This window comes from Phyllobates terribilis, unplaced genomic scaffold (assembly GCF_046119375.1).
Source record: "Phyllobates terribilis strain yellow unplaced genomic scaffold, ASM4611937v1 Scaffold_17__1_contigs__length_24005725, whole genome shotgun sequence".
Classification (NCBI taxonomy): domain Eukaryota; kingdom Metazoa; phylum Chordata; class Amphibia; order Anura; family Dendrobatidae; genus Phyllobates; species Phyllobates terribilis.
In genome coordinates, this window is record NW_027362777.1 from 22,850,001 (window position 1) to 22,876,917 (window position 26,917).

At 43.4% G+C, this 26,917-nt stretch overlaps 1 protein-coding gene across 3 annotated transcripts in view; it reads right to left on the reverse strand.

The window, feature by feature from the left end:
* Positions 1 to 26,917, reverse strand: part of LOC141176150 (uncharacterized) — a 28,396-nt gene that overhangs the window by 1,277 nt on the left and 202 nt on the right. The window contains exons 2-8 of one of the 3 annotated variants that reach the window (XM_073660147.1): positions 21,226 to 21,258; positions 6,523 to 6,672; positions 6,214 to 6,393; positions 6,007 to 6,130; positions 5,826 to 5,923; positions 5,537 to 5,627; positions 1 to 1,028 (exon numbers count right to left, since the gene is read on the reverse strand). The exon at positions 1 to 1,028 is cut by the window's left edge and continues 1,277 nt beyond it. In XM_073660147.1, coding sequence (XP_073516248.1) covers positions 1 to 1,028; positions 5,537 to 5,627; positions 5,826 to 5,923; positions 6,007 to 6,130; positions 6,214 to 6,393; positions 6,523 to 6,600 — 1,599 coding nt within the window. In that variant the 5' untranslated portion in view covers positions 6,601 to 6,672; positions 21,226 to 21,258. Of the gene's footprint in view, positions 1,029 to 5,536; positions 5,628 to 5,825; positions 5,924 to 6,006; positions 6,131 to 6,213; positions 6,394 to 6,522; positions 6,673 to 20,978; positions 21,140 to 21,225; positions 21,259 to 26,917 lie in introns of those variants that run through there. The other 2 variants (XM_073660149.1, XM_073660148.1) reach the window with 2 other exon arrangements.

Below are 26,917 nucleotides of genomic sequence, written 5' to 3' on the forward strand. Positions count from 1 at the left end.
ACATGAAAATGGCTTCTCCCCTGTGTGAGTTCTCTGGTGTATAACTAAATCTGATTTTAGGTTAAAACATTTCCCACATTCTGAACAGGAAAAAGGCTTCTCCCCTGTGTGAGTTCTATGGTGATTAACCAAAACCAATTTATGGTTAAAACATTTCCCACATTCTGAACAAGAAAAAGGCTTCTCCCCTGTGTGAGTTCTCTGATGTATAAGAAGCTCTGATTTGTAGCTAAAACCTTTCCCACATTCTGAACAGGAAAAAGGCTTCTCCCCTGTGTGGGTTCTCTGGTGCACAACTAAACCTGATTTCCGGCTAAAACATTTCCCACATTCTGAACAGGAAAAAGACTTCTCCCCTGTGTGAGCTCTATGGTGATTAACCAAAGCCGATTTATGGTTAAAACATTTCCCGCATTCTGGACATGAAAATGGCTTCTCCCCTGTGTGAGTTCTCTGGTGTATAACTAAATCTGATTTTTGGTTAAAACATTTCCCACATTCTGAACAAGAAAAAGGCTTCTCCCCTGTGTGAGTTCTCTGATGTATAAGAAGCTCTGATTTGTAGTTAAAACCTTTCCCACATTCTGAACAAGAAAAAGGCTTCTCCCCTGTGTGAGTTCTCTGGTGATTAATCAAAACTGATTTATCGTTAAAACATTTCCCGCATTCCAAACATGAAAATGGCTTCTCCCCTGTGTGAGTTCTCTGCCTCGCAAGATCTGATCTGCGAATTTTTTCTTGTTTAAGAAGAGTATTTCTATATTCTGAACGTGAAAATGGCTTCTTTGCTTTAGGAGCAGTTCGTTTTTTAATGCTTATTTTGTAACTTTGATTTTCCTTAGTAGTCGCTAATGAATCAGAAGACAGGACCTGTTTCAAAGGATTAGATGACAGATCTTTGCAGTGAAGGGATGATGGTATATCTGGAGTAATGGCATTCATTTCAATTGCATCTTGTTGGATCTCAATCTCATGTGATTTAAAAATTGAAGATGTCAGTTGTCCTTCTGATCTCCTGGTACAGTCATCTGCCAAGAATAAAATTAAGTATTATTATTGAATAAAATGTTCTTACATTTTTTTAACATTTTTACTTAAAGGGTCTGTAAAAATGGCAAGTTACGTAAAAAAAAAATAAAAAAAAAATTATTCACCAAGTCAATTACAGTTCACAGTCTAAAAGACTGTGCCCAAACCACATTTAGCGTTCATGTATTTGGCATTACTATAGTGAGAAGAACCCACTTAATTTATCTGGGCACTGTGTGTTGGGTAATAAAATGGCATTTTTGCAATTTTCACTCTCCAACATCCACTGCGTGCTAATTTAGGGAAAGTGCCTGTGGAGTCAAAATAGTCCCTACTCCTATAGATTAATTCCCTGAAGGTTATAATTTCCAAGATGGAGTCACCTTATGGGGATTTCTACTGCTCTGGTTTTCTTTCATTTTGTCATATCAAGGTTTCTGCAAATGGTGGGTCCCATTTTCTCTGGGATCTGCTCCTGCAACGTCTAATTCTGTCACCAGGAGCTTTATTCATCCTGCAGGCGGCGCTGGTGAAGGAGGAGACGTCAGAACCAGAAGCTCTGGCGGCGCAGGCTCTGTCTAGCCATTAAGATTAGGGTTGCTGGGACCAGTAGTATCATCCAGTCTGGCAGTATGGGTGTGTGTGCTGTCCAGCTGGAGTAATCTGCTCCCTGCTTCAGTTAATTGGAAAGCACCGCACCCTACTAAAGCTGGAAGCATATTGCGGGAAGCTGCCAGATCCAGCCTTGTTCTCCTCTGGTTCAGTCCTCTGTGCTCAGCTCTCGGTTTGTCTATTTGTTTCTGTTGTGACCTCGGCCCCTTTACTGACTATTAGTTTCTTCTGATTTTGTATTTTCTCTGCCCTCCTGGTTCTGACCCGAATAGCTGACTATTCTTCCCATCTGACACAACAGAACAGCAGGTAACACAGTGGCCCAAGCTAGGGGTCTCTGTGTAAGTCCAGATCCATGTAGAGGGGTTAAAGAGAATCTGCCACCCCCTGGGAGATTGGAGACCCCTAATATGGGCATACAGGTTATAGAAAAGTAGATCTATACATGCCTGTATGGCCCATAGTAGAGGTCTGCTTGCAGTGAAATGGGAGTTTTATAAAATCCGTTATCACATGCTTGGTGTCCCCCGGACGCCAAGAAGTCCCCGCCTATCTGCTTATTTAGCATGTTCTCCACCTCCCCTACACATCACAGGGACCTGTGACGTGCACTGGTTTAACTCATTTCCCGCGCATGCGCAATGCGACGCTCACATCAGGAGAGCTTTGTTTCCTCCCGGTCCGTTTGTCTCTGCACTGCTCTGCAGTCGCAACGCTCATGTGCAGGGGAGGGGGGGGGGACATGCTACATAAGCAGATAGGCAGGAATTTCTGGGCTAACTAAAGAGATAGGCGGGGATTTCTTGGTGTCCAGGGGACACCAAGCATGTGAAGACAGATTTTATAAAACTCAATTTCACTGCAAGCAGACCTCTACTATGGGCCATACAGGTATGTATAGATTTACTTTTCTATAACCTGTATGCCCATATTAGAGGTCTCACATCTCCCAGGGGATGAGAGATTTCCTTTAAAGAAGTTAAAGGGGTGATGGGCAAAACTGTGACTATAGACCATAACACATCTACTGAAGAACTGAAGAAATCAAGCTGAACAGGCTTCTTTATAAAAAAAAAATGAGTAAATAGTGGTGAAACCTCTCGGGGGTAATTAGAGTATGTGGTTCTTGGCAATCTAAATTATCGCTAAGTGCCAATATTTTCAGATCAGATGAATTTCAAGAAGAAATATTAGACATTTTAAATGAACTTTTTATAATAGTGCAGAGCTGAGGTTTCTTATATTTAGACCTCGGGCATTGGGAAGACGTAATGGAGACCTTTTTTTGAAAGACTACCAGGGAGTTACAGAGTCACATAAGTGAGTCAGGCCGATCCCACCACAATCAAACTATCATACAGAATGAACCTGGAAAAAAATACATAAAAAATATGTTATATCCTCAACAAGAACATATGTATGAGGGGAGAACTCCAACATTAAAGCGGACTTACACTTATTTATGGTGGACCATTGGAGCTACTATGAGTTCTGACCAGGAGAGTAGAGAAAGTATTAGTGCCCCCATTTCAGGAGAGATTGTGCAGTAATCTGAATTCCTTAGGATTGAAAACATAATGGAATTTATGGCGTGAAGTGAACCCAACATACCAGGGCTCGAGCCATGCCAACACATCTCCTGCAGGTGTATATATTACAGTATATTACAGCTATCAGCCTCGCACAGCTTAGAGATACAGGTGCTTCTCAATAAATTAGAATATCATCAAAAAGTTAATTTATTTCAGATCTTAAAAAAAGTGAAACTCATATTATATAGTCATTACAAACAGAGTGATCTATTTCAAGCGCTTATTTCTGTTAATGTTGATGATTATGGCTTACAGTCAATGAAAACACAAAAGTTATTATTTCAGTAAATTAGAATAATTAACAAAAAACACCTGCAAAGGATTCCTATGCGTTTAAAAAGGTCCCTTAGTCTGTTTCAGTAGGCTCTACAATCATGAGGAAGACTGCTGACTTGACAGATGTCTAGAAGGCAGTCACTTACACACTCCACAAGGAGGGTAAGCCACAAAAGGTCATTGCTAAAGATGCTGGCTGTTCACAGAGTGCTGTATCCAAGCATATTAATGGAAAGTTGAGTGAAAGGAAGAAGTGTGGTAGAAAAAGGTGCACAAGCAACCGGGTTAACTGCGGCCTTGAAAGGATTGTTAAGAAAAGGCCATTCAAAAATTTGGGGGGAGATTCACAAGAAGTGGACTGCTGCTGGAGTCATTGCTTCAAGAGCGTCAACACACATAGACTTATCCAGGACATGTGTTACAAGTGTCGCATTCCTTGTGTCAAGCCAGTCATGACCAACAGACAACGCCAGAAGCGTCTTACCTGGGCCAAGGAGAAAAAGACCTGGTCTGTTGCTTAGTGGTCCAAGGTGTTGTTTTCAGATTAAAGTAAATTTTGCATTTCATTTGGAAATAGAGGTCCCAGAGTCTTGAGGAAGAGTGGAGAGGCACACAATCCAAGCTGCTTGACGTCTAGTGTGAAGTTTCCACAATCCGTGATGGTTTGGGGAGCCATGTCATCTGCTGGTGTAGGTCCACTGTTTTATCAACACCAAAGTCAGCGCAGCCGTCTACCATGACATTTTGCAGCACTTTATGCTTCCCTCTGCCGACAAGTTTTTTGGAGATGGAAATTTCATTCTCCAGCAGGACTTGGCACCTGTCCACACTGCCAAAAGTACCAATACCTGGTTTAAAAAGAACAGTATCAATGTGCTTGATTGGCCAGCAACTCGCCTGACCTTAACCCAATAGAGAATCTATGGGGTATTGTCAAGAGGAGGATGAGAGACACCAGACCCAACAATGCAGACGAGGTGAAGGCTGTTATCAAAGCAACCTGGGCTTCCATAACACCTCAGCAGTGCCACAGGCTGATCCCTCCATGCCACATTGCCGCATTGATGCAGTAATTGATGCAAAAGGAGCCCCGACCAAGTATTGAGTGCATTTACTAAACATACATTTCGGTAGGACATCATTTCGGATTTTAAAATATTTTTTCAAGCTGTTATAAAGTATTCTAATTTACTGAGATAATGACTTTTGTGTTTTCATTGGCTGTAAGCTATAATCAACATTAACAGAAATAAACACTTGAAATAGATCACTCTGTAATGGCTCTATATAATATGTGAGTTTCACTTTTTTGAAGAACTGAAATAAATTAACTTTTTGATGATATTCTAATTTATTGAGAAGCACCTGTATATCATGGCACAGGTGTAATGTTTTTTGCATAGTTAATTGCGATCCTGTATGAAGTTAGTCGGTTTTAAAAGAAATTGAAAAATCAGGACAAAAGGGAAACTCTGTTGTTATTGTACAGAAATTCACACTTGGCCTCACTGCACATTTAATGTTGTCGATCATAAAAGTGAAGTTTGGTCATTAAAACTGGACCTGGTCTTGTAGGGACCATATGAGCACATTCAGCAGCACAGAAGGGAGAGAAGGTAGATTCATCCAATAAGATATCAGGGTTCTAGGAAGCCAACACCATCATTACCCTCCGCTTTCACTTACAGGCCCATCATAATATTTTCTTCAAGTGATTTTCTAAACTGTCTGTACATTCTACGTAGATTGTCATCTGGTTTTGTAGTTTACAGATCTGAGGAGGTAATGGTCAGCGTCTTCTAATCACAGGGAGTAGGTGGATCCTCCAAGTTATAAGTTCTATAGAAAAGGGCTTTCAATGGCCAAAATCATTTGAACAGTTTTTGGTGGAGGAGAATGTTGTAGTCTAGAGGTAAAATGGTGATCACACGGTTGTGATACAGCCGGACTACACAACCGATAAAGCAGCCACAGCCGGTGACTTATAAGAATCTGTAACTTCTCTGCATTTAGTGGTTACTACTCACCTGGGAGGTCATCTGTAGGAATCATCTCTTTACACCGCTCATCACCCCTCACATATGTCTCTGTAGTATTAATGTGGGTCAGATCTTCAACCTGAAACAAATATTGTAAAAGTCACAGACAGATGGAGAAGTCCCATCTATGATCAGCTCTAATCCTGCCATCTCCACCGTTTTCATTACACAAGTGTAAAACATATAATACTGGTGGATAAAACAAGACTGAGCACAAGACCTTCACAGCCATCTACACATCATAGGGGAGATCTCATGACACCTTCTCTCCATCTACCTTATGATCCTGAGGAACATTGGGATCTTCTTGTTTACAGTCCTGTGGAAGAAGAGGACGGGGACATCTCTCTGGTGTTGTCCTCTTACTGGATAGATCTGGAGGAAACACATACAAGGACTGGATTCATTCTTTACATACAGATAATTATAGGCCGTGTGTATTCAGTCCTGTCTATTACCTGGTGATGTGAGGGGCTGGGGAACATTCATCATGACGTCCTTGTACAGATCTTTGTGTCCTTCTAAATACTCCCACTCCTCCATGGAGAAATAGACTGCAACATCCTGATACCTTATAGGAACCTGACATATACAATGATACCGTCATCCCCCCGATCCCTTCATAGCGTTACTGTATAATGTCCCAGCATTCCCAGCAGTGTCACCTCTCCAGTCAGCAGCTCAATCATCTTGTAAGTGAGTTCTAGGATCTTCTGGTCATTGATGTCCTCATGTATGAAGGGGTGAGATGGAGGCCCCGTGATTGGGCTCAGGGGTCTTCCCCATCCCTCAGACACAGGGTCCTGACAGCGCCCACTAGAGGTCTTCTTCACTACTGTGTAATCCTGGTTATGGAGAGACACATTCATAAACCTCACTACAGACATTTCCAGAGTCCTCACCTCTCCAGTTCTGTCCATCTGTTATTCCCATAGATAAGAATGATGCAATGTGACGTCATCAGAATCTCTCACCTCTCCAGTAACCCGGAAGAGGATCTCTAGGGTGAGGTGTAATATCCTCTCCGCCATCTTGTCTCTGTCCATTTCCATCTTTGATGGATAAATCAGGAAAATTCACTTGTATAGAAGATCTTTACTGAGAGGATCCGATATTGTAGAGACCTGAACGAGAAGACGATGAGCCGATGTAATATCATAAAAATCCTGTGTAATAATACAATTACTAGAGATAATCAGGGAAAACATGAGGAGATTTATAATTTTACAGTATTTAGTTTTCTTCTTTACATCTAGAAATAAAACCTATATACACTGCTCAAAAAAATAAAGGGAACACTCAAATAACACATCCTAGATCTGAATGAATGAAATATTCTCATTGAATACTTTGTTCTGTACAAAGCTGAATGTGCGGACAACAAAATCACACAAAAATCATCAACGGAAATCAAATTTATTAACCAATGGAGGCCTGGATTTGGAGTCACCACCAAAATGAAAGTGGAAAAACACACTACAGGCTAATCCAACTTTGATGTAATGTCCTTAAAACAAGTCAAAATGAGGTTCAGTATTGTGTGTGGCCACGTGCCTGTATGATCTCCCTACAATGCCTGGGCATGCTCCGGATGAGGTTGCGGATGATCTCCTGTGGGATCTCCTCTCAGACCTGGACTAAAGCATCCGCCAACTTCTGGACAGTCTGTGGTGTAACGTGACCTTGGTGGATGGAGCGAGACAGGATGCCTTCATCTTCCAGGAACTGCTGACACACTCCAGCCACATGAGGTCTGGCATTGTCCTGCATTAGGAGGAACCCAGGGCCAACCGCACCAGCATATGGTCTCGCAAGGGGTCTGAGGATCTCACCTTGGTACCTAATGGCAGTCTGGCTACATGGAGAGCTGTGTGGGCCTCCAAAGAAATGCCACACCACACCATTACTGACCCACTGCCATAGGTCATGCTGAAGGATGTTGCAGGCAGCAGATCGCTCTCCACGGCATCTCCAGACTCTGTTACATCTCTCACATGTGCTCAGTGTGAACCTGCTTGCATCTGTGAAGCGCACAGGGCACCAGTGGCGACTTTGCCAATCCTGGTGTTCTGTGGCAAATGCCAAGCGTTCTGCACGGTGTTGGGACGTCGGGCTCTCATACCACCCTCATGGAGTCGGTTTCTTATGGATTGTGCAGACACTTGCACATTTGTGGCCTGCTAGAGGTCATTTTGCAGGGCTCTGGCAGTGCTTCTCCTGTTCCTCCTTGCACAAAGGCGGAGGTAGCGGTCCTGCTGCTGGGTTGTTGTCCTCATACGGCCCCCTCCACGTCTCCTTGTGTACTGGCCTGTCTCCTGGTAGTGCCTCCAGCCTCTGGACACTACGCTGACAGACACAGCAAACCTTCTTGCCACAGCTCGCATTGATGTGCCATCCTGGATGAGCTGCACTACCTGAGCAACTTCTGTGGGTTGTAGAGTCCGTCTCATGCTACCACGAGTATGAAAGCACAACGAACATTCAAAAGTGACCAAAACATCAGCCAGAAAGCATTGGTGCTGAGATGTGGTCTGTGGTTCCCATCTGCAGAACCACTCCTTTATTGAGGGTGTCTTGATAATTGCCAATAATTTCCATCTATTGTCTATTCCATTTGCACAACAGCATGTGAAATTGATTGTCAATCAGTGTTGCTTCCTAAGTGGACAGTTTGATTTCACAGAAGTTTGATTTACTTGGAGTTATATTCTGTTGTTTAAGTGTTCCCTTTATTTTTTGGAGCAGTGTATTTTAGGCCACAGACAACAAGCAGTTTCTTCCTCAGAGTCTGCAGCTGAACACGTTTCTCATAGACTCATCTTCCATAATGCTAATTGTCGTCTCATTTACGGACACTGGAATCGGCATTAGTAATACTACAGGAGATATTCATTACACATGACATGAGAAATAACTACTTCATGATCAGGACGGCATCTTCATTTTCTACTATGGCTCTAGAAACATATTGGGCCAGAATCCGTCACCGACTACATCTCCACCGGTCGTCTATATGAATGTTTCCCTTCTTCCCCGGACTGTAATCTTGTATCATATTAGATCTCAAGTTTGAGGCTTTTATAAAAGCTTTTTTGTTCACACAAACACCTCGGACAGAAATTATTTGATACGAAAGTCTTCATGTACACTGTTTTATGGTGTTTATTTCTGGCCTTAGTCTTTCCTATGTTACAAGAAAGACACCAGATAAGAGCAGAAATAGTAAAAACATGCAAAAAGCACAAGACAAGTTTAAGGGCAATGGTACCAAATACTAATGAAATGTATGTAATGTTTTAACTTTGCAGTAAGTAATAAAAATGCCTTAAAACATTCTCTCTCATCTGGCAAATATTAAAAATTATGGTAAATTATGGTAATCCTATTTGACCTAAAACTGGAAAGGTTTATTCTGATTTCATGTCAGATATTGAGAGAAACATGCATATGTGTCTTTATATAGTGTATGTAAACTTCTGGTTTCAACTGTACATCAAGAGAATGTCAAGAGTGTGCAAAGCAGTCATCAAAGCAAAAGGTAGCTACTTTGAAGAACCTAGAATATAAGACATATTTTCAGTTGTTTCACACTTTTTTGTTAAGTATATAATTCCACATGTGTTAATTCATAGTTTTGATGCCTTCAGTGTGAATGTACAATTTTCAAAGTCACGAAAATACAGAAAAATCTTTAAATGACAAGATGTGTCCAAACTTTTGGTGGGTACTGTATCTATAAATATATACTGTATATCTGGTGGAGTCATATCTCCCGACTCTGCAGACCGCATGCCGCTGCTGTACTTGGCAGGCACGGACCAGATGGTATGGAGATTAATGAGGGAAAAGTCCAAAGGCAAACTTTTCCACACTTAACAAGAACTTGATGAGAAGTATATACATCAGATAGCAGGCACAACACTTTATGAATGCTTCTTCTGCATTAATAATAAAAAAGTGGAATAAAAAAGTGCAAAAATGCATATATAATATATGACGTATTGGCCGATATTTTGGGCAAAATACTCAAGCTCGTAACCCGCGTCAAGGGTCCTCATGCTTATGAGTCCCTACTCTAAACATAAAAAGCAAAGCCACAATAAGAAGAATTAATTTTTTTTTTCTTTTTTTCTTCAATTGTGGGGGAATTTTAATTCTTCTTATTGTGGCTTTGTTTTTTTACCAAAAAAGAAAAAAGTTATGGCTGTAGGAAGAAAGGGAGCAGAAAACGAAAATGCAATAATGGAAAATGGCCCGGTCATGAAGGGGTTAACACTACCAAAATTACAAGCTCAATGGCTTGTTGTGGATGTACTGTATATAAACAGATGTAAACAATGAATGATTGATACAGTCACTACCTTACCCAATCCCGTACCTAAACTAAGCTGATGCTGCCTAGAAGAGGAGGTTGGCACCCTAAGGAACGACAATTGTGTCCCTCAGAAGCCCTATAGAACGTATAATTAGCAAATATATACACACACACACACACACACACTATATTATACAGATTATACAGTGGGGAAAAAAAGTATTTTGTCAGCCAGCAATTGTGCAAGTTCTCAAACTTAAAAAGATGAGAGAGGCCTGTAATTGACATCATAGGTCGACCTCAACTATGAGAGACAAAATTTGACAACAAATCCTGAAAATCACATTGTCTGATTTGGAAAGAATTTTTTTTCATATTTTGGTGGAAAATAAGTACTCAATACTTTGTTATATATCCTTTCTTGGCAATGACAGAGGTCAAACGTTTTCTGTAAGTCTTCACAAGGTTGGCACACACTGTTGCTGGTATGTTGGCCCATTCCTCCATGCACATCTCCTCTAGAGCAGTGATGTTTTGGGGCTGTCGCTGGGCAACATGGACTTTCAACTCCCTCCAAAGGTTTTCTATAGTGTTTAGATCTGAAGACTGGCTAGGCCAGTCCAGGACCATGAAATGTTTCTTGCAAAGCCACTCCTTCGTTGCCCTGGCGGTGTGCTTGGGATCATTGTCATGCTGAAAGACCCAGCCACGTTTCATCTCCAATGACCTTGTTGATGGAAGGAGGTTTGCATTCGAAATTTCACGATACATGGCCCCATTCATTCTTTCATCTACACGGATCAGTCGTCCTGGTCCCTTGGCAGATAAACAGCCCCAAAGCATGATGTTGCCACCCCCATGCTTCACAGTAGGTATGGTGTTCTTTGGATGCATCTCAGCATTCTTTCCCCTCCAAACACGATGAATTGTGCTTCTACCAAACAGTGCTACTTTGGTTTCATCTGACCATTCTCCCAATACTCTTTTGGATCATCCAAATGCTCTCTAGCAAACTTCAGAAGAGTCTGGACATGTAATGGCTTAAGCAGGGGGACATGTCTGGCACTGCAGAATCTGAGTCCCTGGTGGTGTAGTGTGTTACTGAAGGTAGCCTGTGTAACGTTGGTCCCAGCTCTCTGCAGGTCATTCACTAGGTCCCCCCGTGTGGTTCTGGGATTTTTGTTCACCGTTCTTGAGATCATTTTGACCTACGGGGTGAGATCTCGTGTGGAGCCCCAGATTGAGGGAGATTATCAGTGGTCTTGTAGGTCTTCTATTTTCTAATTATTGCTCCCACAGTTGATTTCTTCACACCAAGCTGCTTGCCTATTGCAGATTCAGTCTTCCCAGCCTGGTGCGAGGCTACAATTTTGTTTCTGGAGTCCTTCGACAGGTCTTTGGTCTTCACCACAGTGGAGTTTGGAGTGTGACTGTTTGAGGTTGTGGACAGGGGCTTTTATACTGATAACAAGTTCAAACAGGTGCCAGTACTACAGGTATGAGTGGAGGACAGAGGAGCCTCTTAAAGAAGTTACAGGTCTGTGAGAGCCAGAAATCTTGCTTGTTTGTAATTGACCGAATACTTATTTTCCACCAAAATTTGAAAAAAAAATTTATTTCCAAATCAGACAATGTGATTTTCAGGATTTGTTTTCTCATTTTGTCGCTCATAGTTGAGGTCTACCTATGATGTCAAATACAGGTCTCTCTCATATTTTTAAGTGGGAGAACTTGCACAATTGGTGGCTGACTAAATACTTTTTTATATATATATATATATATATATATATATATATATATATACATATATATATACACACATACACACACACACAGTGGGTATGGAACATAGTAACAGTTTATAAGGCCATCCAGTTCAGCCTATTTCTTGTGCACTGCAGCTATTCCACAGCGTTGATCCAGGGGAAGGCAAAAAAAAGCCCATGCGGTATAGGCCAATTTACATCATTGAGGAAAAATTCACTTCCCGACTCCAATCTGGCAGTCAGATTAAATCCCTGGATTAATTAACTAAGCATAAGATGTAATTTTATTGTTCTCAAGAAAGGCGTCCAGGCCTCTCTTGAACTCATTAAGTGAGTTGGACATCACCACGGCTCTGACCGTAAAGAATCCCCTTCTATGCTGGTGCAGGAACCTCCTTTCCTCCAGATGCATAGTGTGCCACCTCGTCTTTGTCACCATCCTTGGTATAAACAGGTCATGGGAGATATCTCTGTACTGCCCCCTGATGTATTTATACATGTTTATGAGGTCTCCCCTAATCCTTCTCTTTTCCAACGTAAATAGGCCTAATTTTGACAACCTCTCTGGGTATTCTAGTCCCTCCATTCCCTTTATTACCTTAGTCGCCCTCCTTTGTACCCTCTCTAGCTCCAATATGTCTTTCCTGAGCACTGGAGCCCAGAACTGTGCACAATATTCTAAGAGCGGCCTTACCAGCGCTTTATACAGAGGAAGAACAATGTTCTCATCATATGCACCTATTCCTCTTCTGATGCATGCCATGACTCTATTTGCCTTCGCAGCTGCTGCCTGACACTGGGCACTCCAATTTAATTTGCTGTTAACCAAGACGCCCAGGTCCTTCTCCATGTCAGATTTCCCCAACGGTTTCCCATTTAATATGTATGGGTGACTGCTGTTGTTCTTTCCCATGTGCATGACGTTACATTTATCGGCATTGAACCCCATTTGCCATTTTTTGGCCCAACTCCCCAATTTATCTAAATCCTCCTGTAGCTGTGCCCTATCCTCATCTGTATTAACTACTTTACAAAGTTTAGTATCATCTGCAAATATTGCTATTTTACTATGCAACCCTTCCACCAGATCATTAATAAATATATTAAATAATATAGGGCCCAAGACAGACCCTCGAGGCACCCCGCTAGTAACCCTGACATACCCTGAGCTTACTCCATTGATAACCACCCTCTGCTTTCTATCACTCAGCCAGCTATTTACCCACTTGCACACATTATCCCCCAGACAAAGCATTCTCATTTTATATACCAACCTTTTGTGTGGCACGGTATCAAACACTTTGGAGAAGTCAAGGTAAGTATTCAGACCCCTTTATTCTTTTCACTCTTTGTGAAATTTCTGAGTAAAGCAGAAATTCTTTTGTAACCTTGGCCAGATCTGTGCCTTGCCACAATTCTGCCTCTGAGCTGCTTGGGCAGTTCCTTTTGAGCTCATGATTCTCATTTGGTCTGACATGCACTGTGAGCTGTGAGGTCTTATATAGACAGGTGTGTGCTTTTCTGAATCAAGTCCTATCAGTTTAATTAATCACAGCTGGAATCCAATGAAGGAGTAGAACCATCTCAAGGAGGATCACAAGGAAATTGACAGCATGTGACTTAAATATGAGTGTCTGAGCAAAGGGTCTGAATACTCATGACCATGTGATATTTCAGTTTTTCATTTTTAATACATTTTCAAAAATGTCTACATTTCTGTTTTTTTTCAGTCAAGATGGGGTGCAGAGTGGACTTTAATGAGAAAAAACTGAACTTTTTAGAATTTACCAAATGGCTGCAATGAAACAAAGAGTGAAAAATTTAAAGGGGTCTGAATACTTTCCGTACCCACTCCACAGAAGGGCGAAAAATCCAGCACGAAATCCAGGTAATGTGATAAAAGTTAAAACTCCATTTATTGTGAAAAAGTTAAAACAAGACAATGGGACTTACGAGTCACAATAACATGTTTCGAACTCAGATGTTCTTAGTCATAGTGTGACCCATATCCAAAGAAAACCAAAGTCAAATTTTTAGGATTTTATCCTATTCAGTCCAGATCTGATTCAATGGATATTTTTCAGGATGTTGTGCAGCAAATGTAAAAGGTGCTGCACTCATTTCCGAATATGGGGACTGTCAAGTGAAATGTGACCAATAAAGAACGGATTGCCCTTCAAGAATTAAAATGTATGAAAGATCTTGTCATAAGAATGTCAGACAAGGGAGGAGTAGTAGTATTAACCCTTTAACACCAACGCCTTCGTGATCAGGCCAATTTTTGGTCAATCTGACCACTGTCACTTTATGAGGTAATTACTCTGGAATGCTTCAGCGGATCCCACTGATTCTGAGACTGTTTTTTTCGTGACATATTGTATGTCATGATTGTGGTAAAATTTATTCGATATGACTTGCGTTACTTTGTGAAAAAAATCGGAAATTTGGCATGGCAAAAATTTTGAAAATGTTGCAATTTTCAAACTTTGAATTTTTATGCCCTTAAATCAGAAAGATATGTGACAAAATAGTTAATAACATTTCTAACATGTCTACTTTACATGAGCACAATTTTGGAACCAAATTTTTTTCGCTAGGAAGTTATAGGGGTTAAAAGTTGACCATTGATTTCTCATTTATCCAACAAAATTTTCAAAACCAAATTTTAGGGACCACATTTTATTTGAAGTGACTTTGAGGGGCCTTTATGACAGAAAATAATCCAAAGTGACACCATTCTAAAAACTGCACCCCTCAAGGGGCTCAAAACCACATTCCATAAGTTTATTAACCCTTCAGGTGATTCGCAGGAATTTTTGGAATATGGAAGTAAACAATGAACATTTAACTTTTTTTTCACAAAAATGTTACTTTAGATCAAATTTTTTTTTTTTTTCGCAAGGGTAACAGGAAAAAATGAACTACAAAATGTGTTGTGCAGTTTCTCCTGAGCACGCTGATACACCATATGTGAGGGAAAACTACTGTAGGGGTCCACGGCAGGGCTCGGAAGGGAAGGAGCACCATTTGACTTTTTGAATGTAAAATTTGCTTAAATAACTAGTGGACGCCATCTCGTGTTTGGGGAGCCTCTGATGTGCTTAAACAGTGGAAACCCCCCACAAGTTACACCATTTTGGAAACCAGACCACTCAGGGAACTTATCTAGATGTGTGGTGAGCACCTTAAACCCCCAGGTGCTTCACAGAAGTTTATAACATTAAGCCGTAAAAATAAAACTTTCACATTTTTCCCACAAAAATGTTTTTCAGCCCCCAATTTTACATTTTCATAAGGGTAACAGGAGTAATTGCACCATGCAGTTTGTTGTGCAATTCCTCCTGAGTAAGCCGATACCCCATATGGGGAGGAAAACTACTGCTTTAGCGCACGGCAGGGCTTGGAAGAGGTTGCAGACACCATGTCACATTTGAAGAGTCGCTGACATACCAAAACAGCAGAAACCCCCACAAGTGACACCATTTTGTAAACTACACCTCTCAAGAAATTCATCTACGGGAGTAGGGAGTATTTTTTAAAACTCAGGCGATACACAAACTTGTATAACATTGGGCTGAGTAAATGAAATATTACTATTTTTTCCATTCAAGTGTTGCTTTGACCCCAAGTTTGCAGTTTTCAAAAGGGGTAATAAGAGAAAATGTTAAACAGCTTCTCTTAAGTACATTAATACCCCATAAGTGGTCGAAAACTACTTTGCAGGCACAATGCAAAGCTCATAAGGGAAGGAGCGCCATGTTACAGTGCAGATTTTACTGTTGTGGTTTGCAGGTGATATGACCCACTGGGAGAGCCCCTGAGGTCCCAGAACAGAAGAAACCCCCCCATAAATTACTCCATTTTACAAACGACATGAATTCATCTAGGGGTGCAGTGATCATATTTACATCACATGTGACAGAAATTTATACCATTTGGCAGTGAGGAAAAAATAATTACATTTTTACCACAAAAAAATAGTTTTAGCCTCAGATTTTACATTTTCACAGAGGGGAATGGGTAAAAATGGTGCCAAAATGTGTCACACAATTTCTTCTAAACGTGGCAATACCCCATATGTGGCTGTACAGTACCGCCTAGCCATACGGCAAGACTCAGGAGGGAGGGAGCGCTATTTGACTCCTGGAGAACAAATTATTGTAGAATAGTTTGAGGACTCTATACAGAGCCCCTAAGTGCTAGAAGAGCAGAATCCCCCCTCAAGTGACCCCATTTTGGAAATTATACCCCTTTGGAAATTTACATACAGGTGTAGTGACAATTTTCACTTCATGCGTGTTTTCCAGAAACATGCAGCAGTGGATGTTGCTGAGTGAAAATTTCAAACTGCCGTTGTAGTGACTAGTACGTTGTAGAGACCAGTACGTTGTGCCCAGCTCATGCTTCTGTAGACATGCACCTGTAAATTAGGCGGGCTCTCATCGCTACAGGAATGCCAGACATGTGGACCCCAAATATAGTTTAGGCACATTGTGGGGCTCAGAAGGGAGGGGAGCATTTGGACTTGGGAGCACAGGATTTGCTGAATTTCTTTGGGGGGCAAGGGCCATTTTGCTTTTCCACAGCCTTTGTGCTACCAGTAACTTGAAAGTCCCTTATATTTTCGCTAGATGACAGACCTGAGTGGGGACTTGCTTTTTTTGTGGATTGAGTTGAAGCTTTTATTGGGAACATTTTACATAACGTTTATCCGGCTCTCTACGCTGGGCACTTACATCGGGGTTTCCATCTAAATCTCCAAGTGATGTAATTCAGATGAAACCCCCGAGGGAACCATTCACTATAGTGAGGCAGCAGAGTTACTCAGGACTCAGTCTTGGCTCTGTTTAGCGGTGTCCTTTTTTTCAGAGGTGCACAAAATTGTGGCCAATCACACTTTTACACATGTCTAAAAAAAACCTGACACTGTGGGATGATAGGCTACACGGTGCCTCCATCAGCCTCATTACAGGGAATCTTCCGTCGGGTGTTCCGTCTGAATCATGTATTTCAGAGATTTACACGGAAACCCCGGTGTAAGCGCTTAGCACAGAATAAACGGGAGACGCGCCATACTGCATTGTTTTGGGAAGCAGAATGAACAAATTAGCAGCAGGTGAAAAATTGTTTTTATTTATTTTTTACGCCGTTCCTCATGCGGTATAAGTGAAAAAAATTAGACAACTATATTCTTCGGGTCGTTGCTATTACAGTGATACCAGATTTATATAGGGTATTTATGATTGACAGCTGTCATACACTAAAAGACGCTTTGTTTTGCAAAATCTAGTTTTTGCATTGCCATATTTTGAGAGCTATGATTTTTCCAGATTTTGGCCGACAGAGTCATGTGAGGGCTTGTTTTTTGCGGGTCCAGTTGACGTTATTATTGGAACCATTTTTGGGCATGTGACATTTTTTGATCGTTTTCTATTCTGTTTTTTGGGAGGTACAATGAACAAAAAACAGCAATTCAGGATTTGTTTTTTGAGGTTTTTTTTAATACCGTTCCGCAAGTGTAAAAATTGATAAGGCAGCGTTATTCTTCGGGTCAGCATGTTTACAGCGATACCACACAAAGTTTTTTTATGTTTTGGCGCTTTTACACAATAAAAACTATTTTATAGACAAAAGAATTACAAAAGAGCTACAACTTTTTTATCTTTCAGCTGATGGAGCTGCATGGCGGCTTTTTTTTTGCAGGACAAGATGACGTTTTTAGCGGTAACATTTTTATTTCCATTTAGCTTTTTGATTGTATTTTATTCCACTTTTTGTTTGGCAGTATCATGTAAAAGCATAGCTTTTTGCTCCGTTTTTTATGGTGTTTACAGAAGGGGTTAATTAGTGTAACAGTTTTATAGGGTTGTTCCGGATGCGGCGATACCAAACATATGTACTTTTTTTGTTTTTGCATAAATATATTGATTTGTTGGTTTATTTACCGTATTTATTTAATTTTATTTTGTGAGATAAAATATATATATATTTTTTTAACAGTTTGAAAACATTTTTTTATACTTTTTTTTTTTTTACATTTTTACTTAGTCCCTGTATGGAACTTCAATTTTTATTTTTCTGATCACTAGTCTTACGCAATGCAATAGACATGTATTGCATTGCATGAGAGCAGACAGTTTTACACTGTCAGATCTCCTGCTAGACTCAGCTGCTGGCTGATTCTAGCAGGACACCGTGCATGGCAGACCAGGAAGTCATCATATTACCTCTTGCTGCCATGACAACGCCAGGTCCTATCACGGGGGCCATCGGAAAGGTGAGTGGACGACCCCCTCTCCTCTCACCATCTCCTAAATGCCGCAATCGCTATGGATCGCGGCATAGAAGATAGCAAAGGGTTAGCATCATTGGGACCTGATCCAATCAGGTTCCGATGATGTTACCTGTCAGAGCTGTTGCTCTGCACCGCAACCGCAGCACTTGCAGGACCCTGGGGTTCCTGAGCGCTGCGAGGCCGCCGATTGTTCATAAACGTGGGCGCTGCACAGAGCCCAGCCAGCACCGACGTTTATGTACAGTGTGTGAGGCAGTGACGGGGATCGTATACAAGGGACGGTATATATCCCCCAGAATGTGTACAGAGACCTATTAAACCCATTGAAGTGCATTGCAGCCACAGACACACCTGCGGCTGCAATGCAGGCATGAAGGTGAGCATTGACCTGGTCAGGCTATCTGGCTAAGGCAGATTAGTAAAACCCGGGGCCTTCATTTCTTGGAGGAGACTACAGGAAGGCAGTGGGGCGGATTCCTCCCTCCAACCCGGGTTTTCCAGTGGCTCTTGCCTCAGGTCCTTTAAAAACCCTGCATTAAGGATTAGTGTTGTTCAGTGTTCGGACCCGCTAGGGACATAGCAGGAAGGCTTAGCGGGCCTGTGTGTAGCTGAACCTACGCCTGGGTAGGCTCTGCACCAGTCAGGCTCTGAGCAGCCCGGCGCAGCCGTTGCCCACGGCAACCGTTGTTATGGACTTATGTTAACCCGGCTGAAAACCAGAGGACTTTCTGTTTTACCCGTGAGTGCTGAATAAAAGCTGCTTATGTTGGACTTGCTTGGGTCACTGCCTCAGTTACTGCACGGTGTGAACACCGCCGCCTTACAAGTGGGAGGTCGGAAGCGGTTAATGGAAGCAGAGATGTATGATTTACAAATGCTGTCAGATAAAACAACATATAAAAAAGTCCTAGATAATCCCACATCAAAGCTGTAACATACCTGGCGGCGTCCTTGCATAGTGGTATATCTCCCACTGTGCAAGAGCGCGCATTTGATTTCCAGTCCAGACTGTCTCTCCGGCAGTCTCGCTCTGCCCTGACCCTTTGCTCGCCGCTCCGGCAGTCTCGCTCTGCCCTGACCCTTTGCTCGCCGCTCCGGCAGTCTCGCTCTGCCCTGACCCTTTGCTCGCCGCTCCGGCAGTCTCGCTCTGCCCTGACCCTTTGCTCGCCGCTCCGGCAGTCTCGCTCTGCCCTGACCCTTTGCTCGCCGCTCCGGCAGTCTCGCTCTGCCCTGACCCTTTGCTCGCCGCTCCGGCAGTCTCGCTCTGCCCTGACCCTTTGCTCGCCGCTCCGGCAGTCTCGCTCTGCCCTGACCCTTTGCTCGCCGCTCCGGCAGTCTCGCTCTGCCCTGACCCTTTGCTCGCCGCTTCGGCAGTCTCGCTCTGCCCTGACCCTTTGCTCGCCGCTCCGGCAGTCTCGCTCTGCTGACCCTTTGCTCGCCGCTCCGGCAGTCTCGCTCTGCTGACCCTTTGCTCGCCGCTCCGGCAGTCTCGCTCTGCTCACCCTTTGCTCGCCGCTCCGGCAGTCTCGCTCTGCTGACCCTTTGCTCGCCGCTCCGGCAGTCTCGCTCTGCTGACCCTTTGCTCGCCGCTCCGGCAGTCTCGCTCTGCTGACCCTTTGCTCGCCGCTCCGGCAGTCTCGCTCTGCTGACCCTTTGCTCGCCGCTCCGGCAGTCTCGCTCTGCTGACCCTTTGCTCGCCGCTCCGGCAGTCTCGCTCTGCTGACCCTTTGCTCGCCGCTCCGGCAGTCTCGCTCTGCTGACCCTTTGCTCGCCGCTTCGGCAGTCTCGCTCTGCTCTGACCCTTTGCTCGCCGCTCCGGCAGTCTCGCTCTGCTCTGACCCTTTACTCTCCGCTCCTGGCGGTCTCGTCTTGCTCTGCTCTTGCCCGCCGCTCCGGGCGGTCTCACCCTGCTGTGTTTGTCTACCGCATCTGCGGTTCTGTTCCGGAAGTCCCAGTCTGTACTGGGTCCTATCCACTCTGTGCACCAACCTGTTGTACCTGCCAGTACCTCCCTGCCTGCATACCAGTCGTGCTTACCAGCCGTGTCCGCCTATTCCCCCAGTCTGTGTGCCAGCCTAACATTCCAGTTCCTGTATTCCCCGGTGTGGGCCAACCGCCGTGTCCGGAGTCTGACCTGGAGTAGACCCGGGTCCCTCAGCTCGGTTCCTCCCTGGTGCACTGGCGTCGTATGCCGTCGTGCGACCTTGGTCGGATCTGGCAGATACTTAGTTACGCCCCTCCTGGCACTCTCCGGTACGGTCCAGTGGAATCACTACATATACACGCACATGCCAGTCAGTCCGGGCGTGTGCATTACAAAAGCTAGTTATAGATACCCATTCTATTATTCAAGAGGGTTTTGCCCTAGAGGTTATAACTGAAAAAGAAAGGGATTATTTAATTGTGGAGCAACCAATGTTGCCAGGTTTATATGGTCTGCCAAACATACAAAAAAATATAATTCCTCCCCCGATGAGACTCATAGTATCGGGTATAAACTCAGTTACTGAATTAATAGGGGATTGGAAGGATAATTTGCTGCAGCCATTAGTTCAAAGAACTGCAAGATTTTTAAAGGACTCCAGGGATGTCTTAAATCAGGTATCTAAAATGGAATGGCAGCCTTACTACACGTGGCTTAGCTGCGATGTAGTGTCATTGTATACTTGCATTCCCTATAATATTGTTATCCAAACACTAAAGTATCATATATTTAAATTCAGCGCTTATTCTTCTGATCTATGTGAATATATTGTCTTGTAGGTGCAATTTTTAATAACTAATATTTTTTTTATGTACAAGCAGGTTTTTTTCCTTCAGTGCAAGGGGGTCTCCATGGGAGCTAAATACTCCCCGTCGCTCGCAAACTTAATAATGTCCTTCTGGGAGCATAAATGTTTGTATACTTCTGCGAATCCTTATGTGAATTGTCTGCTCTGGTATGTCAGATACATCGATGATTTGATCTTCATATGGAGGGGCAATATATCTGCCATACCGGAATTTGTACAGTATCTTAATGATTTTAATTTGTCATTCACATACAATACTCACCCCACTGTAATTCCATTCTTGGACCTCAGACTGGAGGGGGGAAATGGAAGTATAGCTACTTCATCATTTTCTAAACCCCGCTCAAGAAATACGATACTGCATGCTGCAAGCAGTCGACCGCAGTCACACCATAAAAGCCATCCCAGCGGGAGAGTATACCAGGATAAAGCGTAACTGCAGTAAAGCTGACAACTAGAAAGTGAAATCACTACTTGTCGGGATAAACTAATTAGGAGAGGTTACCCACCCTGGACTCTGGACAGAGCTTCAAGGATCGTAGCTACAAGAGACAGAGAAAAACTAATTGATTCAAATGCAAGAGAAACATTCTGCCACCACACTGTTTATTCAGAAGATCAATCACCAGGGCATAATTCAGACTATGTGCTTCAAGACTTAAACGGTGGTGCACATCCAAGAAATATTTCAATCACAAGCAAGAATAGAAGGAAAGGCAGCACTCACCCAGTCTTCTTTAAAACGTTCCTTTATTTTTGTGTGTGGAGCAATTCAGCGTGCAGCATTGGACTGAGACCCCGAAGGGTGTGCGGGGGAGAGGAAAAAAGGGACAACGGCCGTTTCGCTGCCTTCCGGCGCTTCAACGGGTCCAAACCTCCGCGCACAAAAATAAAGGAACGTTTTAAAGAAGACTGGGTGAGTGCTGCCTTTCCTTCTATTCTTGCTTGTGATTGAAAAACTAATTGATGTCTCTGAGAGTGAAACTGATGAAAAAAAAGATAATGAAACCAGCATTAGCTTTAACATTTAGTCTACAATTTAATAAGATTAAAAAAAATAATAAATAAATATTTGCCCATATTGCATGATGACAGTGTCAGATCTGAGATTCTGAAGTCAGGGTGTTCAATTGTGGCAAAGAGACAATCATCTTGGGGAGACATTTTATCCCCAAAGAGATCTAATACTGTGAGACAAAGACATGCATGGCTAAATTGCAAAAAATTTTTTAAATGTGGTCAAAATGGCTGTGGCATGAGTAATTTAGTTCAGGTCTCAAAAAATGTCTCCACAGCTGCATAAATATTGCAACAGTAATCATGTTGTATATATAATTGAATGCAAAGCGTGCAGTAAATTGTACGTGGTGTGTACTGTAAGAAAATAGAAAAAACGCAGAGCAGAACATATACAGTTAGGTCCATATATATTTGGACAGAGACAACATTTTTCTAATTTTGGTTCTAGACATTACCACAATGAATTTTAAACAAAACAATTCAGATGCAGTTGAAGTTCAGACTTTCAGCTTTCATTTGAGGGTATCCACATTAAAATTGGATGAAGGGTTTAGGAGTTTCAGCTCCTTAACATGTGCCACCCTGTTTTTAAAGGGACCAAAAGTAATTGGACAATTGACTCCAAGGCTATGTCATGGACAGCTGTGGGCAATCCCTTCGTTATCTCATTCTCAATTAAGCAGATAAAAGACCTGGAGTTGATTTTAGGTGTGGTGCTTGCATTTTTTTGATGTTACAGGTTTATTTGCCGAACCGGAACATCAAAACATTTGCTCATCTCTAGTAATTAATAATCTATCAATCTTATATAAATTTCATATCGAAATATGGCACAAGAGTACTTTATAGGTGGTATCTTTGTTGTATCGTTTATTTATTATTTTTATACACAGTATATGATATGATCAATTGTTATCTATTTGATGCACTAGTCACTTTAGAATTTTTCATAAATAATCTCCTTTATTATTTGATATAGTATAATTCTGATTATCAAATCAACTAAACTTGATGGCATAATAATGAACCTTTGATCATTTGGATAATAGTATATAATTTGTGGAATTGGGTGCAATTCCGTAGTCATCTCCAACTTGATGCAAAACAAATTTGTCTTGCACAATATATATGATCAATAAAAATATGTAAATATATTATATATATACACACACGCTGCTCAAAAAATAAAGGGAACACTTAAACATCACAATGTAACTCCAAGCCAATAACACTTCTGTGCAATCTACCTGTCCAGTTATGAAGCAAAACTGATTGTGAATCAATTTCTCCTGCTGTTGTGCAAATGGTACAGACAACTGGTAGAAATGATCGGCAATTAGCAAGATACCCCTATAAAGGAGCGGTTCTGCAGGTGGTGACCACAGACCATCTCTCTGTTCTCATCCTTTTTGGCTGTTGTTTTGGTCACTTTTTCATTTTGCCATTGCTCTCACCCCTAGAGGTACAGTAGCATGAGGCGGTGTCTACAGTACAACCCACAGAAGTTGCTCAGGTAGTGCAGTTCATCCAGGATGGCACATCAGTGCGAGCTGTGGCAAGAAGTGTAGCTGTGTCAGTCACCACAGTGTCCAGAGCATGGAGCAGATACCAGGAGATGTGGATGGAGCCATAGGAGGGCAACAACCCAGCAGCAGGACTGTTACCTCCTCCTGTGTGCAAGGAGAAACAGGAGGAGCACTGCCAGAGCCCTGCAAAATGACCTCCAGCAGGCCACAAATGTGCATGTGTCTGCACAAACGGTTAGAAACCGACTCCATGAGGGTGGTATGAGGGGCCGACGTCCAAAGATGGGGGTTGTGCTCACAGCCCAACACCGTGCAGGATGCTTGACATTTGCCACAGAACACCAGGATTGGCAAAGTCGCCACTGGCGCCCTGTGCTCTTCACAGATGAAAGCAGGTTCACACTGAGCACATGTGACAGAGTCTGGAGACGCCGTGGAGAGCGATCTGCTGCCTGCAACATCCTTCAGCATGACTTGTTTGGCAGTGGGTCAGTAATGGTATGGGTGGCATTTCTTTGGAGGGACGCACAGCCCTCCATGTGCTCGCCAGAGGTAGCCTGACTGCCATTAGGTACCGAGATGAGATCCTCAGACCCCTTGTGAGACCATATGCTGGTGCGGTTGGCCCTGGGTTTCTCCTAATGCAGGACAATGCCAGACCTCATGTGACTGGAGTGTGTCAGCAGTTCCTGCAAGATGAAGGCATTGAAGCTATGGACTGGCCCGCCCGTTCCCCAGACCTGAATCCCTTTATTTTTTGAGCAGTATATGTGTGCGTATTTATAATAAATATATATACACACACTGCTCAAAAAAATAAAGGGAACACTCAAATAACACATCCTAGATCTGAATGAATGAAATATTCTCATTGAATACTTCATTCTGTACAAAGTTGAATGTGCTGACGACAAAGTCACATAAAAATCATCAATGGAAATCAAATTTATTAACCAATGGAGGCCTGGATTTGGAGTCACCCCAAAAATTAAAGTGGAAAAACACACTATAGGCTGATCCAACTTTGATGTAATGTCCTTAAAACAAGTCAAAATGAGGCTCAGTATTGTGTGTGGCCTCCACGTGCCTGTATGACCTCCCTACAACGCCTGGGCATGCTTCTGATGAGGTTGCGGATGGTCTCCTGTGCGATCTCCTCCCAGACCTGGACTAAAGCATCCGCCAACTCCTGGACAGTCAGTGGTGCAATGGATGGAGCGAGACATGATGTCCCAGATGAGCTCAATCGGATTCAGGTCTAGGGAACAGGAGGGCCAGTCCATAGCTTCAATGCCTTCATCTTGCAGGAACTGCTGACACACTCCAGCCACATGGGGTCTGGCATTGTCCTGCATTAAGAGGAACGCAGGGCCAACCACACCAGCATATGGTCTCACAAGGGGTCTGAGGATCTCATCTCGGTACCTAATGGCAGTCAGGCTACCTCTGGCGAGCATATGAAGGGCTGTGCAGCCCTCCAAAGAAATGCCACCCCACACCATTACTGACCCACTGCCAAACCGGTCATGCTGAAGGATGTTGCAGGCTGCAGATCGCTCTCCACGGCATCTCCAGACTTGTCTGTCACATGTGCTCAGTGTGAAACTGCTTTTATCTGTGAAGAGCACAGGGCGCCAGTAGCGACTTTGCTAATCCTGGTGTTCTGTGGTAAATGCCAAGCGTCCTGCACGGTGTTGGGCTGTGAGCACAACCACCATCTGTGGACGTCGGGCCCTCTGGCAGTGCTCCTCCTTGCACAAAGGCGGAGGTAGCGGTCCTGCTCCTGGGTTGTTGTCCTCATACGGCCCCCTCCACGTCTCCTGGTGTACTGGCCTGTCTTCTGGTAGTGCCTCCAGCCACTGGACACTACGCTAACAGACACAGCAAACCTTCTTACCACAGCTCGCATTGATGTGCCATCCTAGATTAGCTGCACTACCTGATCAACCTCTGTGGGTTGTAAAGTCCGTCTCATGCTACCATAAGAATAATTGGTAAATCTCATGCTCCTCTGATATCATCCTCATGCAGTATATTACTGTACAAAGCCTCGATCTCTAGTAAGGCCTGCTCCCCTACATGCAAGTATACATGCTCGAGGGTATACATGTAGGGGAGCAGGCAGAGGGAAAACTCCAGAGGGATTATTTCAACTGTAAAACCTCAGGGCTTATTCCAACTGCAGGACCTCAAGCGATACTATGGGAACATTATACTGTGTGTGGGGGGGAAGGTGGTAGTGTAGGAACATTACTCTGTGTGGGGGGCATCAAACATATTGCAAAAAGAGCATAATGGGGGCATTACACTGTGTGGAGGCATCATACATCCTGCATAAGTGACATAATGGGGGCATTACACTGTGTGAGGGGCATCATACATCCTGCATAAGGGACATAATGGGGGCATTACACTGTGGGGGCATCATACATACTGCATAAGGGGCATAATGGGGCATTACACTGTGTGAGGGGCATCATACATACTGTATAATGGCCATAATGGGGGCATTACACTGTGGGGGCATCATACATACTGCATAAGGGGCATAATGGGGGCATTGCACTGTGTGGGGGCATCATACATCCTGCATAAGGGGCATAATGGGGGCATTACACTGTGTGGGGGCATCATACATCCTGCATAAGGAGCATAATGGGGGCATTACACTGAGTGGGGGCATCATACATCCTGCATAAGGGGCATAATGGGGGCATTATACTGTGTGGGGGCATCATACATCCTGCATAAGGGGCATAATGGAGGCATTACACTGTGTGGGGGGCATCATACATACTGCATAAGGAGCATAATGGGGGCATTACACTGTGTGGGGGCATCATACATCCTGCATAAGGGGCATAATGGGGGCATTACACTGTGTGGGGGCATCATACATCCTGCATAAGGGGCATAATGGGGGCATTACACTGTGTGGGGGCATCATACACCCTGCATAAGGGGCATAATGGGGGCATTACACTGTGTGGGGGCATCATACATCCTGCATAAGGGGCATAATGGGGGCATTACACTGTGTGGGGGCATCATACATCCTGCATAAGGGGCATAATGGGGGCATTACACTGTCGGGGGCATCATACATCCTGCATAAGGGGCATAATGGGGGCATTACACTGTGTGGGGGCATCATACATCCTGCATAAGGGGCATAATGGGGGCATGACACTGTGTGGGGGCATCATACATCCTGCATAAGGGGCATAATGGGGGCATTACACTGTCGGGGGCATCATACATCCTGCATAAGGGGCATAATGGGGGCATTACACTGTGTGGGGGGCATCATACATCCTGCATAAGGGGCATAATGGGGGCATTACACTGTGTGGGGGCATCATACATCCTGCATAAGGGGCATAATGGGGGCATTACACTGTGTGGGGGCATCATACATCCTGCATAAGGGGCATAATGGGGGCATTACACTGTGTGGGGGCATCATACATCCTGCATAAGGGGCATAATGGGGGCATTAGACTGTGTGGGGGCATAATGGGGGCATTACACTGTGTGGGGCATCATACATACTGCATAAGGGGTATAATGGGGGCATTACACTGTGGGGCAGTAAAGGGGTCCTGTACTATGAGAACAATACGTTTCCTCCCTTCCTGTCTCCATAGTTGGGTCG